This window comes from Culex quinquefasciatus, chromosome 2, assembly GCF_015732765.1.
Source record: "Culex quinquefasciatus strain JHB chromosome 2, VPISU_Cqui_1.0_pri_paternal, whole genome shotgun sequence".
Lineage (NCBI taxonomy): Eukaryota > Metazoa > Arthropoda > Insecta > Diptera > Culicidae > Culex > Culex quinquefasciatus.
The window spans coordinates 211088853-211103523 of record NC_051862.1 but is presented as its reverse complement, the minus strand read 5'-3'; the positions used below and the strand labels follow the sequence as shown (position 1 = coordinate 211103523).

At 48.9% G+C, this 14671-nt stretch overlaps 2 protein-coding genes across 2 annotated transcripts; both read right to left on the bottom strand.

Moving 5' to 3' along the window:
* Positions 1 to 887: 887 nt before the first annotated feature.
* LOC6033352 (zinc finger protein 780A) lies at positions 888 to 4180 on the bottom strand. The gene is made up of 3 exons (XM_038252573.1): positions 3862 to 4180; positions 2415 to 3795; positions 888 to 2348 (listed from the first exon to the last, which is right to left on the bottom strand). The coding sequence occupies exons 1-3, from the start codon at positions 3973 to 3975 to the stop codon at positions 940 to 942; spliced, it is 2904 nt and encodes a 967-aa protein (XP_038108501.1). The 5' UTR covers positions 3976 to 4180; the 3' UTR covers positions 888 to 939.
* A 342-nt stretch (positions 4181 to 4522) lies between these two features.
* LOC6033350 lies at positions 4523 to 14496 on the bottom strand. Its single transcript, XM_038251065.1, has 11 exons — positions 14269 to 14496; positions 13448 to 14188; positions 11790 to 13385; positions 9474 to 11090; positions 8799 to 9411; positions 8561 to 8740; positions 8328 to 8504; positions 7778 to 8010; positions 6057 to 7701; positions 5570 to 5994; positions 4523 to 5508 (listed from the first exon to the last, which is right to left on the bottom strand). The coding sequence occupies exons 1-11, from the start codon at positions 14419 to 14421 to the stop codon at positions 4591 to 4593; spliced, it is 8298 nt and encodes a 2765-aa protein (XP_038106993.1). The 5' UTR covers positions 14422 to 14496; the 3' UTR covers positions 4523 to 4590.
* Between the last annotated feature and the right edge of the window lie 175 nt (positions 14497 to 14671).

Genomic DNA, 14671 nt, shown 5'->3' with positions numbered 1-14671 from the left:
AGTACCCGACGCGATTGGTAGTGAACAATTTATTTCTTCTGGAGTGAACTGTCAAACTACAACTCGAATCGGGTATTCCATTGTAGAATCGTTAAATTTTTGAATTTTGAAATTTCAAAATTTTGGAATCTTAAAATTCAGACATTGTTTAATGTATAAATTATAAAATTTCTTTTTTAAATTTTAGATTTTTTGAATATGTGAATATTTTGAATTTCCATGTTTTTGATTTTTTTTAATAGTTTTTGAATGCCTCAATTTGCAAAATTTAAATATCTTCAAAAAATTTCAAAAAATTATATTTTTGAATTGTATACACTTCGATTTTTGATCGAATTGGTAAAGTTTACCGTTTATTAAATAATATTGTTTTGGCGCTCCCTGTTTTTCTTCATTCTGAGCCAAAAAAAAAATACGTCATTTTATTTTTTGTTATTTTAAGATTCTGTGTTTTTAGATTCGGCCTCATGAAGTAATTCTACATTTTCATTATACAACAATATAAAAATAGGCTCAAAAGTTTAAGAATTCCACAATATTGAAATTCAAAACTTGAAAATTCAAAAATATTAAATTCATGCATGATTTTTTTTGAATTCAAAGCATCCAAAATTTATCAAGTTGACAGGGCAAGCAAGCTGGCAGTGCTGCCAGGACAACTTTATGAAAAAAGTTGAAATTTTGAAGTGCGTTGTCATAAATAAAAATCGTCAGAGCGAACCAATCATTTCGCACTCTTGGGTGAAGTTGTTCCCTGAAACACGAGCTATATTATCTTGCAGTTTTTGAAAAATTCTAAAATCTAGAAATGTTGGAGCGCCTGCAAAGTCAACTTTTATAATAACTTTCCAACATGTTTGTAGGAAATTTCACACTGAATGATACAATTTTGCAACTTATTAGATGTATTTTATTTCATATTACAACAAACTTCCCCTACTACTCGTCCTTCCCTATTTTACCAACAATCCTTCCCGCACTTCCACAAACCCGCTGATGCTCCCTAAATTCCGTCAACCGATCGTAATCGGCCCCACACTGGTCACACCCGTACAACTTCCGGCCGGTGTGCTTCCTCGCGTGCAACCTCAAATCCCGATCGCGCACAAACGACTCCGAGCAAACGTCGCACTTAAACGGCGTGATCCCGAGGTGCACCATCTGTTCGTGCCTTTGGCGATCTCCGGCGTGTTTGTAGCGCTTTTCGCAGCCGTCCTGCCGGCACGGGTACAGCTTCTCGGCGGAGTGTACGTTTTTGAGGTGGGTCTTCAACAGCTGGAGCACGTTGAACCGGCTGCCGCACTGCTCACACTTGAAGGCGCGTTTTTGCTCGTGCTTTGACTGCATGTGGTGGACCAGGATGTGCTTCTTGACCAGCAGACCGCAAATGGTGCAGATCACTTTGGGCGTTGGGGCAACGGGCTTGGGTTTGTCGTTTGGGGGTTGGACTATTTCTATGGCGTGATCCGTCTGCATGTGTTGTTTGAACCGAAATTTTCCTATTATGCGTTTGGAGCACACTTCGCAGACAAACTCGGCCCGCTTTGGACAGATTGCTTCGTGGGCTGCGAGTTCAGCGCGCAGGTGAAGATTTTTGCAGTATTTGCAGGAGAGCGCTTTTCTGCCATTTTTGTGGTTCAAGAAGGACAGTTCGGTGGGACATTTTTTGAAGCAGGCTTCACATTTGAAGGACTCTTCGTCGCAATAATGTGCCTCGTTCCGTTGGCGCTGTACTTCGTGGGCGCTGGCCACATGTTTGACGATCTCGTCGTACGAAGAATGCTCGAATGCGCAACGCGAAACACAGCAGTAAAAGATCGATGGGTTCACTCGCCGGATGGTCAAGGTTTTGCCCTGGGCGTTCTTATGGGCTACGCCCGCAACGTGGATCTTGATGTTCGCCATGACTGTGGTCTTAAACACGCAACCCAACACGAGACAGCGGTAGAGGTGACCGCTCTGGTACTTTCTCAAGTGAACCTGCAACTTTTGGTTCAAGGGGAAAGCCTTCCCACAGGACTGACAAGGGAACTGTTGGCCAACCCGGAGCTCATCCGGTGGGTGCATCACTCGGCGATGGTCTTCAAGTTGTTCGGCAGACTCGAACGTCTCCTCGCAACCGCAGCAGCAAATCGCCGCCTCGTACTGATCCTGATCTGCCTCGTTGGCCGCTTCGGGACCGGTTACGTGCTCGCTGTACTTGTGCACCTTGTACGGGGCCACCTCCCAGAACGTCCGTTCGCATGGCCGGCAGTAGTAGTGGGTCCGGAGTGAACTCCGTTGGCGGTGCCGCGACAACGGCAGCCGCGCTTCGAACGGCCTGTTGCACGTTTCGCACTGAAACGGGGCTAAAAAGACAGGGAAATAAATGTTCAAGAAATACAAAGTTGCGTCGTTGACTTCAAAGACCTTACCCTTAACCACGTCGTGCATCAACTCCCGATGGGCTTTCAGCTCGTAAATATCCATAAACAGCTCCCCGCACCAGCAGCACCGCTCGTGCAGCCGTTTCAGCGTAAACCCGTTATCATCCAGCGGCTTATCGACGACGAAGTACTTGCCCAAGTGTTTAATGTCGATCGGCGCCGGATATCCGTGCTGCTTCTCTTCGTTAATGTGTTCAATGTGCCGCAACGCGCACTCATGCGATCTCGTAGCAAACGGACAGACCGGATGGGAACACTTGTACAGCGGACAGGGCTCGCCGTAGTGGCCCTTCAGACTGTCTGCATCCAGGAAGGTGGCGCTACAAATGGGACAGCTGAACGGACTCGGCATAGGCTCAAGCGGAATAGAGTAATGAGCTTCTTGGAAGTGTGTCTGCAGATCCTTAACAACACCGTACTGAGAGCAACCCGCAAAGCAGCACTTGTACTCGATAATAGTTTCGATCGAAATGATGGCGGCGGGTCTCTTAATCGGTGCCTTCTTATCCTTAGCTTTTTTTTTGGTCACGATCGAAATAAGTTTCAGTTTTCTGGGCTTCTTCGGACTTCGGACTTTCTTCGGAACGGAAGGGGCCTCAATTTTCTCCGGTAGCTTTTCAACTTCCACGAGCATTTCGTCGTTCATCAAATTCCCGATATCGTTGTCCACAACCTCGTCGTAATCAGCGATACCGTCGAAAAGATCCATCAAGTCGACTTCGTCAACCCTTCGCTGCTCTTCGACCTTTTGTGCAAGTTCATCGTAGTTTCGAAACTTGAGTCGACATCCGCTACAAGCCCGCTTCAGCTGTCCAGAACGAACCCTCGCCGAACAAACGGAACACGTGACGACCGTCGTCCCATCCACCATGCTCAGCACACCCTCGCTAGATACCTCCACCACCAGCCTCCTCGGACAATCCACCCTGAACTGCATCTTCTGCCAAGGATGCAACCATTGATCGCGAAAGTACTTTATCGACTCCAACGCATCCTTCTTGAACCCGTAACCCTGGTCCAAATCCTTCAAACATTCCTCACAAATGTACGGCGGCAAACGATCCCCCTTCGCAACCCTCAGATTCACCACGTACTCGACCATCGTCGCGATCTGAACTCGCCGACCCTCGCAAAAGTCGAACATCGACACCAGCGCGTCCCCTTTGGCGCAAACCCTGCACGCCCGATAGTGCTCCTCCGCCCCCTTGTCACACTTCCGGATCAATCTAACCGACCGGGACTGCTTCCACACCCGGAAAGCCCGCTCCAAACGAACCAGACACTGGTCGCATACCAGCTCCGGCAGTCGGCAGGACTCCCGGTCAACGACATTGTCGTGCTCGAGTAGCAGCTGATTGGCCCGAACGTTCTGTAAGGTGGGATTTGTGACATCGTCGGCAGCTCGACACGTTTCGGTGCGGGAACAACAACTTACCACAAAGATGTCGATCATTTCCCGGATCGTTTTGCGTGCGGTGCTCGTCACGCAGGCCACCGATATCAGCTCGTCCACTTCCGACGCTCGGCACACCAAGCAGCACGGGTCCATCGTTGCAAACTTTGTAATTATCACTCATCTAGGACGAGCTTCGCGTTTACCAAAAACATTTCAACTTTTGTTTTGAGATGCTACCTTGCTCCATCTGTCAAACCGAGCAGTGTTGCCGGTTTGGTTGGATTCGCCGGTCGATGTCGGTTTCAGTATCGGTCCGACACTCACTATGGAATGTCGGAACTACATGTTTTGTCGACTTGGTAGAGCAGTTCGATGTCGATTATTGCCAGTTTCAGGATGAAAAAATCGTAAATTGGCAAATTGGATAAAAATAAGACAGAAAATTAGAAAGTTTTGGGAGCGAGTGTTGCGTTGGTTGCTCTGTAACTGAAAATCGCACTTTGCTGAGTTCGTTTTCGCACTTTTTCATACGATTTTTTTAGTTCGACTGCGATTACACAAAAAAGTGTAATCGCAGTCGAACTGAAAAAATCGTATGAAAAAGTGCGAAAACGAACTCAGCAGAGTGCGATTTTCAGTTACAGTGTGGAAGGAATTTCTTTCAATAGCGCAGACAATCAGATAAAGAATAAAACTGAGGTTTCGAAGCAAAACAAAAACCCAAAATCTAATCAAATTCAAACGTCAAACGTTAATTCAAACAACAAATCAACATCCACACTCCAAAATGTGATCCTTCAGCTCGCTTTGCTTATCGAAGCTCGCCTCACACGTGGCACAAGGATACAGCCTCAGTCCGGTGTGCTTCCGTTCGTGCAGGCGCAGATCGCGCTCACGCACAAACTTTTCCGGACACAGCTGGCACGCAAACGGCAGCTTGCCCAGGTGTTTCTGGTTTTCGTGACGTACCCGATCCCCCGGTGCCCGATAGCGATTCGAGCACCCGTAACGACACTGGTACTGCTTTTCCCCAGTGTGTATCAACTGATGCCTGTCGAAAATCGCTTTGTAGTTGAAGCTCAACGGACACTGCTCGCACTTCCACAGCCGCTTGTTCTCGTGCGCCGCCAGATGGGCCCGCATTCCGGATTGGGACAGACTTTTGCCACACACCGGACACACCTGCAACACCGACCCCTGTTGATGCTTGAGGAGGTTGTGCAGTTCCAAGGTCCGCTGATTTGCAAACTCCATGCCGCAAAGATCGCACATGGTTACGGATGCCTTGTTGCACTCGACCAAGTGCGCTTCCAACTCGGTCAAGCCAAATTGTTTCTGGCAATTTTTGCAGTGCCGCATCAGGTGGCTTCGATGGTACAGCAGTTTCGCCGCAGTTTTGAACCCCCTGTAGCACACCGGGCATTTGTGCGGAAGATCTTTGTACTTCTGCGCCGACAAGGCGATCTTATCTTCATGATCGCGCTTTGCATGCTCGATCACCTCGTCCTCGGAAGCTTGCTGCACTCCACAGACGCAGCACGCAATCTTGACTGTTCGCTTGGGTTGAGCTTGACTTCTGGCTGTTCGCTGATACTTTTTACGTCCACTTGAGTCGAAATGAGTCTTCCCACCTACATGTTTGACAATTGCAACGCGAGACATGCTTTCAAAAGTGCAATCGCCTTTCTGCAATTTCAGATAAATTGATTATAAAAACGTTCATAAATGTTCCAATCATTTCGCTTACCTTGCACTTGTAGACTGCCTTTTCCTCGTACTGTTCGATGTGCTCCTCCAACTTTCGCACACTTCGAAAACGTTTGTGACAATGCTCGCATGTTCTTCTTTTAAGCAGTTTGGGAACTTGTTTCACCCCCAGGTGTTCTCGCTTCCGGTGATCTGCAAGTTCCTGCTCCGTTTCAAACTGCTTGTCACAGCCACAGCAAATCTGATAGACACTGGTGGTCTGCTCGAATCGATCATCTGCGACCGAGTCTTCCTTGGCATGTGCGTCCACGTTGTGATGATCGACGAGCCGGAAGTCCCAAATGAACGCTTTGCACGGCCGACAGTAGTAGTACCGCTTCTCTTTGTGTTCGTTGTTGTGTCGAACGAGAACGAGCTGTTTCGAGAAACCTTTGTTGCAAGCTTGACACCGGAAGGGAAGTGAGTCTGAAAAAGTCCAAAAATTTGGTTATATTCACTAAATTTTAGCGAGATTTGAAAACCATCACCTTTGACTGCATGAGCATCTTCCACGTGTTTCCGCAGTGCGTCTTGCGTATCGAAAAACAGAGTACAATTGCAGCACGCCACTGCGGTGCACTTCATAACGTCGAGTCGATCACCGATCGTTTCAACGACGACGAAATGCTTCAAATCCGGAGCGCTCATGTTGGCCCTTCGGGCGGACTTCATACCGACTCGGATGGGCTTGATGTGCTGCCTGGCTGTACAGTGCGAAACGATCGTACGCTTGCGATTGGACTCGTACGTGCAGTCGTCGATTCGGCACACGTATTTGGGTCGATCGCTGCGCCTCTCCACGTGTAGCTCGTAGTCGGACCGGTACTTGAAGGTCCGGGCACAATACCGGCACATGTTGGGCTCTTCCGGTCTGGGTTTGTGGGTTGCGTCGAGATGTTTATCCAGCATTTCCTTTGACGAACGCATCACGTTGCAGCCTTTGACGCAGCATTCGTATCGAACTTCGTTCTCGATCGCATACCTTCCCTCGGCTTCCGTTTCATTCTGCTCCGAGGTATGCTTCAATATCTTATGTTGTTTGAATATGGACCGAGAAAATAGAAGAACTTTGCACGCCGTGCAATAGAAGTAAACCTTTGTCATCAATCGTCGCTTATGCATCTCCAGGTGGAAAGCGGTTTCAAAGCTAAAATGGCAAACTTTGCACACATGCGGCTCCTGTTGATCCTCCTGCTTGGGATGATCTCGTTTCATGTGCTCGTGGTATTCGTCCTCGTTAAGGAAAAACTCCATGCATCCACAGCAAACAGGACCTTTACGTCGCACTTCCAAAAAGGGACCATCCGGTGAGGCAAGGACAACGTCAAACAGTTTTTCGATAGCTTGTCTCTCGCAAATCCGGTTCTTTGGAGTGGGTTTCGATTTCTTGGGATTGTCCTTGTTCGTTCTACGTATTTTCCTTGCGGGAACCGATTCCGATTCGCTTTCATCACTGCTGAAACTTTCAATGATGTCGTATTTTATCTCAATATCACTAACATCTCCAGCCGCGTCATCATAGTAATCGTTATCACCTAGTGAAGTTTCCTCCTCTTCGGCTACCATCGTTTCCGGTTTAAAATCTTTTATTTTCAGCTGACACCCACCACATTTCTCCGCCAACTGACTGGTTTCAACTTCCAACCCGCAGACGGAACATTGTTGCATTGTACAACCTGGTTCTACTACTATTTCAGCGAACATATCGACTACCAAACGCGCTGGACTACCGTCTTCAAAGTCCATTTTCTGCCAGGGCTTAAGCAAGCAAGTGATCACCTCACAATCCGACTTTAACAGTTTCGATTTGAACTCGTATGCTTCGTCCAGATCGTCTAGACAAGATCGACAAACGTACAACGCGAAATCGACACCATCTTGTAGCTCAACGGCGGTCATAAAGTGATACATACAACTTATAGTAACATCCCACGTCGTACATACCGAACGCGCCGGAACCAACTGAGACGCATCGGTCGTGCGGCAAATACAACAACGACTGCAATTTTCCTTCATTTTAAGTCCCAAAATGGCTTCACTGCAAGCGATCCACATCGAATAGGCCTGATCCAGTCGACCAAGACAGCCATCGCACAGCGTCGCATCGAGCTCGACGGACCGTCGCACTGGGAGCTAAAAGTCGACAAAGAGAGCGGGGTTCGACACATTTCCAATGCGGGGAAAAGGGATTTCTCGCGCGCCAACTCACCGTTCCAATGTGGGTAGAAACAAGCGCCTGCATCATCTCGTGTGCGGTTTTACGGCGCGTTGCCACCTGGCAGGACACCGGAACCAGCTCGGCCACATTCGTTTCGAGGCAAATGCAGCACCGGGGATCCATTTTTAAGCGTTCACTTTCGCACTCGACATTGAGCAAAAACGTAAACAAACAACCGCAACTGTCACTTTCGATGGAGCAGTGCTGCCAGATTCCCACATTGGCTGAGCCAAAATTTTGTCCGACGGAAGTCGAGTCATTTTCTAATAGAGTCCTGTTTGCATTTCGCCTGAAAATCCCAAATTGACTAAGCCAACAGTTTGGCAGACAGAAGTCGAGTCACTTTCTAGTAGGACGACTTGCATCAAATGGAAAGTATGTTTTCTGTGCAAATTAGCGTCAAAACGGTCGTGCACGGTACAACCGATTGATACACTCAAAATTACCAAATATTATTCTAAAGGGGAAGGAAAATCGAAAAACACAAAAGTCTACTCAACCAAATCTGCAAAATTTATTCCTTTCCAAACCCATTCACCTCAAACAATCTCCTCCTCAATGTACTCCTCGTACGCCGAAACGTCCTCGTCGTACCTTGCTTCCCCGCACCGCTCCTGGTGCGCCACAAATTCGCTCTTCCGGTCGTACTCGGCCCGGCACCTCTGGCAGGTGTACAGCTTCCGACCGGTGTGCAGCCGCATGTGCAGCTGCAGGTCACCTGTAACGAGCAGAAATTAGCAATTGGAAGGAAACCTCGCGAGATTCACAACGTACGATTTCGCACGAACGCTTCCGGACATTCGGCGCACGCGAACGGCTTCAGGTTGAAATGTACCACATTTTCGTGCCGAACGCGGTCAATGTCGTAGCGGTACGTTTTGTCGCAGCCCACAACCGTGCACCGGTACTTCCGCTCGGTGGTGTGGACGCGACGCTCGTGCAGGCTCAGATTAGCTGTGGAGTGGATGAAAATTGGTTATTCTAAAATTTGAATGGTTGGAAAGGTTCTTACTTTTGGTGTTGAACGCTAACGAGCACTGGTTGCACTTCCAGGCACGCTTGTTTTCGTGCGATGCTATGTGATCTGCCAGAATATTTTCAACCACCAGCATTCCGCAAATGCTGCAAACTACTTTCTTCTTAGGTCTTGCATGTCCGTGGAGTTGGTTGTTATGTTTCACGAATTCGCCATAGGTCGCGAACACTTCTGGACAATGTGGGCACGCCTTCGAGTAGGTTCGCCTGCACTCTTCCAGGTGGGCAGCAAAGTCCGGTGCTGGCGTCTTGTTTTTGCAAATTTCACAGGCCACGAGAATCGCGCCGTTTCGGTGGTTGATCATTTGTTTCTCCTCGTTGAAACCTTTGCAGCACACGGGACACGTGAGTGGTCGATCCCTGCGCTTGGCGCTGAGATGCTCACGTTCCTTCGCGTGTTCGGCGATGCCGTGATCAATGAGCAAATCGTACAACTCGCTGGAAAACGTACAATTCACCACGCAGCAGTAAAACGTTTGCTGGTTCTCCAGATATTTTCGGTAACTTCCCCCTTGGTCCTCGTGCGACGCCGCCGACACGTGCCGTTGAATTATGGACAAAATCTTTGTTTGCAGCCTGCAGTCACCAATCTGAAAATATTTTGCAAGAGTTAGTTAAATTCAACGCAAAACTACTCTACTTCTCGCCATACCTTGCACTTGTAGTACGTCTTACTGCCGTACTTGGCACAGTGGCTGGTCATTGACTTCAAACTTGACTGCTGCAGGTGGCAGTTGGGACACAGCAGCCGATTTAAGATACTGGGCGCCGGATGGGCGAGTGAGCAGTGCAGCGCAAGCTCATCCTGTGTCGCGAACTTTGCATCGCAGCCGCAGCAGGGCAGCAAATCCGACGTGATCGTGTCGTAGAACTCCGTGAGCTCGGACGGGTCTTCGAAGGCGTGGATGTACGTTTTGTGGTGCTTCACCTGCAGCTCGTTCAGCAGCAGGGTTTTGCAAATACGGCAGTGATAATATCTACGCTCAGCAGACTCCCGCATATGGTTCTCCAGGAAGCTCTTTAGCTTGAAGCCTTTGTTACACGTGGGACAGTGCAAGGGACGAGCCGGATCACGGGTCGCGTGCTCCCGTTGCAGATGCTCCTGGAGTTCAGCTTCACTTCCCAGCACTTGACGGCAACCGCAGCAGAACGGTCCTTTGCCTTCGATAATATCGATCATCTCGTCCAGTTGGCCAACCTTCACTAAATGTTCCGGAATTTTGTCCTTTGGACATTTCCATGCTTTTCGCAGAACGAGCCCTTTGCACGACCTGTAGTGCAACTGGACGTTAGGCAAAAACTCGGACTGATACTTGCAAGGTTTATTGACGCATCGGAACATTTTGACGGTATAGCGTCGATCCATGTGAGCCAGAAAATCTTCATCGCTTGAAAAAGTCTCTCCACAGATGTGGCATGTGTTGGGCTCCAGATCCGCCGGTGCAGGAGCATGTGTCGCAAAGTGTGCGAGCAAACTATCTTCAGCGGCAAACTTCCTGAAGCACCTCGAAAAACAGCACTTAAAGTAAACCATTTCCCGTTCCGAGAAGCAAATCTCATCATCTGCCTCTTGATCTTCGGGGTTCGCTGGCACCTCGTGAGCTTCCTCCATACAGTGTTCAAATATTTCCATCTTCTTGCTGGTCTGGAACCGGCAGCCCTCGACTTTACAGTACAGCATCACGTCCTGACTTCCGGCCTGGTGAGCTCTGGCGGAAAGAATCGACTCGAACTTTTTCCCGCACTTGCACGCGCACTTGTATCTACCTTCGTCGATTTCCGTCAGGGAATCGGCATCTCGACAGCCGTACGACGACACCGCAGTGAATTGGCCCTCGAGTTCGCTCATCTTCTCATCGGTCAGGTGTCGCTTAAAGTTGTGGCGGGTGAAGCTCTTCGCAAGCACAATAGCATCGCACAGCTTGCAGTAGGTGAACTGACTGCTCTTAGTCTGCAGCCGGTCAGTGTGAAACTTGAGCAACGCTCGCTTCCCGAACACCGTGTAGCAAAGCTTGCAAACCAGCTCCGGGTCAACACCGGGCTCGGGACGTTCCGTGTGTTCGCTCTGCATGTGGCTGGACAGCGCCTGTTCGCTCATGAACATCAAATTACAGGCGCAGCACAACGGCTTTTTGCGCAGCAGCTTAATGCAGTGCACGTACTGGTTGTCGATGTCCTTCTGAATCCCGAATATGTCTTCCATTTGCAGCGAATTTCCCTTCAAAAATATGCGCAGCTGCTTCATGGGAATGGCCACTTGAGACAGGTCCTGGAAAGGTAGAGTAACGGGTTTTTAATTATTTTTCATGAACACAAAAAAGAGTTTGGAAAAGCTCTGTTTTAAGTGATTGATGAGTTATTTTGCTTTAATGTTATTGTGGTAATTAATTCACACTCAAAAGCAATGAAACAAATTCAATTTTAAATTGATTACAATGAAATTAAAAGAAAATCTTTTGACGTTCATTTAGACAAAAAAAAATCGAAAGGGAACATGGGTCTCCTCTCTCGTGCGCACGATTTATTTCAGGTGTAACGTCACACGTCGAAAAATGGCCTGTCACATTTTGTTTTGGAGATGAGCAATGGGCGTAAACAAAACGAAATAAATAATTTTAAGCCAACATGGAAACTCACAGAAAATCATCAACTGATTAATTTTATTCCAGAAATTCCGCTCAGTTTGTATGGGAGCTGTCAACATGCTCTCGGGCTGGCTAAAATGAACCGAATCAAAAAACATATTCTGCGAGAATCCTACCCGCTTTCTGCTGATATTTCTCGACTGGGATGTTTTGTTTTGACAATTTTGACAATCCCAAAAAGGAAAACCCAGTCTACAACAAACTTAGTTTCAAGCAAAATTCAGGCAAAAAATCAATCGGAATGTTGAACAATTTTGGCAGAAACGCTTCAATGCGCTTTTTCCCCTTCAAAGTTTCCATCCTTAAACGAAAAAGTGACTCACCTCGACCCGTTCGGCCGCCACCGGCAGCGCCTCGTCGAACAGCATCGACCTCTGCCGGAAGTTCAACTCCTTCATCTCGCCCCTCGGCTGCTGGCGGTGATTTCCCAGGCTGCAGTGCACGATCATGCTCTGCCGGTGGCGCGACTGGATCTCGCAACCCTCGGCCAGACACGCGTACTCGACGACGTCCTGCATATGCCCATCCAGCGAGGCCTGCGACGCGAAGTAACGCCGACAGAAGTTGCACCGGAAGTTCGTGCGCTTGCCCATGAGTCCGGAGAAGGAGATGCGCGAGTGGTAGGTGCACCTTTTTACGGTTACCGGTGCGATTTGCTTCTCGAGTTCCGCCTTTTGCCGGTTCGTCAAGTGCACGCTGAGCTGATGCTTGACGTAGGTCTTTTCGTCCAGCACGATTTTATCGCACGGTTTGCAGTAGTTGTACACGTGGCAGTCCTTTTTGTCTATGTGGGCTTTGAAGTTCTTCTTCACCGTGAACGACGTGTGACAGATGTGGCAAACGAATTTGGAATCCGTTGGCTTTTTGGGGTGGAACGTTTCCAGGTGCTTCAGGAATGCTTCGTTAGAGAGGACGAACCGATTACAGCCACAGCAGAAGGGCGTCTTCCGTCGGACGTACTGATGAATGCCGCTCGGATTGGTCTCGAGTAGTTCGAACACGTCCTCCATTCTCAGGGACCTTTTCTCCAAGTTGGCGCGACACGACGAGATTGCGATCGCATCCTCATCCAACTGTGGCTTGGACGGATTTTTGCTGGGGAATTGAAGCGTTACCTGACGTTTGACGCTATCCGGACGAATCCATTCCGTGTCGTAGATAAGATCGGGCTCCCAGTCAGAATCTGCGTCCTCGACGCCATCTTCCAGTTCCACCATGAAGGTATCTTCGTCGAGTTCCTTTGGAGGCTCTTCGACGATGCTCGTCGTTGATTCGGACTTTTGCTTGCTGTGGTCACCGACGACACAGTGCACAATCATAAACTCTCTGTTCTTGGTCACGTAACTGCAGCCCTTTTGCTGACAGGTGAACTGGAAGCTCTCGTACCGATGACCGGACAAGTCTTCCTCCGTGGCAAAGCTTTTTCCACAATCGTCACACGTTGCGTCACCATCCGGCACCGACTCAACGGATCGGCACTTGGTCGTAACGTTCCTGATGAATTGCTGCTCGATTTCCTTCAACTGCCGATCGGTCAAGTGGTTCATCATTTGATGCCGCACGAAGCTGCGCTCCTCCAGCAGAACGATGTCACAGATTTTACAGTAGTTGTACAACCGAGCGCCCAGTTTGTCCCTGTGCGCCAGTAAGAGCTTCTTCGATCCGAACGCGGAGTTGCAAATGCCGCAGACGAATTCCGATTGGATCGTTGGTTTGGGGTGAAATTCACGCAAGTGCTTACGAAAAGCTTCTTGGTTAATCAGGAACCGGTTACAGCCACAGCATAGGAACGATTTGAGGCGCATGGTCTGGTAGGTGGCACCCGGAGGACTCGAAACAATCTGGAAGTGTTGCTCGATCTTCTGGTTTAACTTTGTCAAATTTCGGGAAATGCTTCGGGCATGCACCGCGTTTGGATCCTGCAAGAAAAAAATCAAATTTGAAAATACATTCCATGGAAATAATCCCCAAAATCTGTTACCTCTTGATTTCTTTGCATGGTCTTAGCTGAAGACTGTGACACAACCCGTTTGACCGGTGATTGCTTCTTGTCTGCCATCCGCGGCCGTTTCGCCTGTACCTCGCTCTCTTCATCGTTGCCCGAGTCCACGACCACCAGTAGTTCAACCTTCTCATCTGTTTCACACTCACTGCTTGGCTCCAGGCCATCAAAATCTAGCTTACATCCCTCGCAGTGCTTCGCAATCTGCCGAATGGGGCGTTTCAAGCTACAAACCGAACATCGAACCAGCTTGGGCGTTTCAAAGATTGGTTTCGCAAACAACTCCACCACCAGATGCGAAGGCTGTCCTTCCTGAAACTCCATTTTCTCCCAAGCGTGAATGGTATCGTTCAAAAACGCAACTTCCGCCTGCAGACACTCCCGCTTGAACACCCTCGCTCTCTCCAGCAGCTCCAGACAACCATCGCAAACGTACGCAGCCAGTCCGTCCCCGGGAACAACCATCACATTCGCAAAATCTAGCAGCATGTCGCCAATCGGCGCTTCCTCGACCCTTCCGGGACAATCGAGCGAAAACAGCTCGTCGCACTCTTCAGCGTGACAGATCCGGCACCGCAAGAATTCGTCCTCCTTCCCCGCCTGGCACCGAAAATCGCTCTTTTGGCACGCCAGACACCGCTGCCACAGCGCGTAAGCCTCGCGCAGTTTCTCCAGACATGGGCCGCAAACGTGCTGGGGCAACCGGTCGTGGTCGTATATCTGAAATTCGAATTCGAACCGTCAGCTCGAAATGTTCCGATGCGGGAATCGCTCTTCTTTGTTTACAAACAAACACATACCTTGACCGCCGTGCAGCTGCTGATCATTTCCGACACGAGCCGGCGCTGCTGGTGGTCCTTCTCGTTCACGAACGTCCTGCCGCCGGTCGCATCCGGTGACCGGCACAGGCGGCAACGGGGATCCAGCACAAAAAAATCGAGATCTTGATCCATTTTTAGCGGAAAACTGAAACGCGTATGTTCGGACTTTTCATTTCGCGACCTGTCAAACAAACAGGCTGCAGTGTTGCCAGCTTTGGAGATTTTCTTTTAAAAAAAATACGAGGGGTCAGCCAACGGTTAAAAAAGCAAAGGTAATCATTCCCAGTCACGACGGGCTCGTTGATTTCTACTAAAAAGATGTGTCTCGTTGACAAATTAAAGTAGCCAAAATGGATTCATTTCCGTTAAGGAGCCATTACAC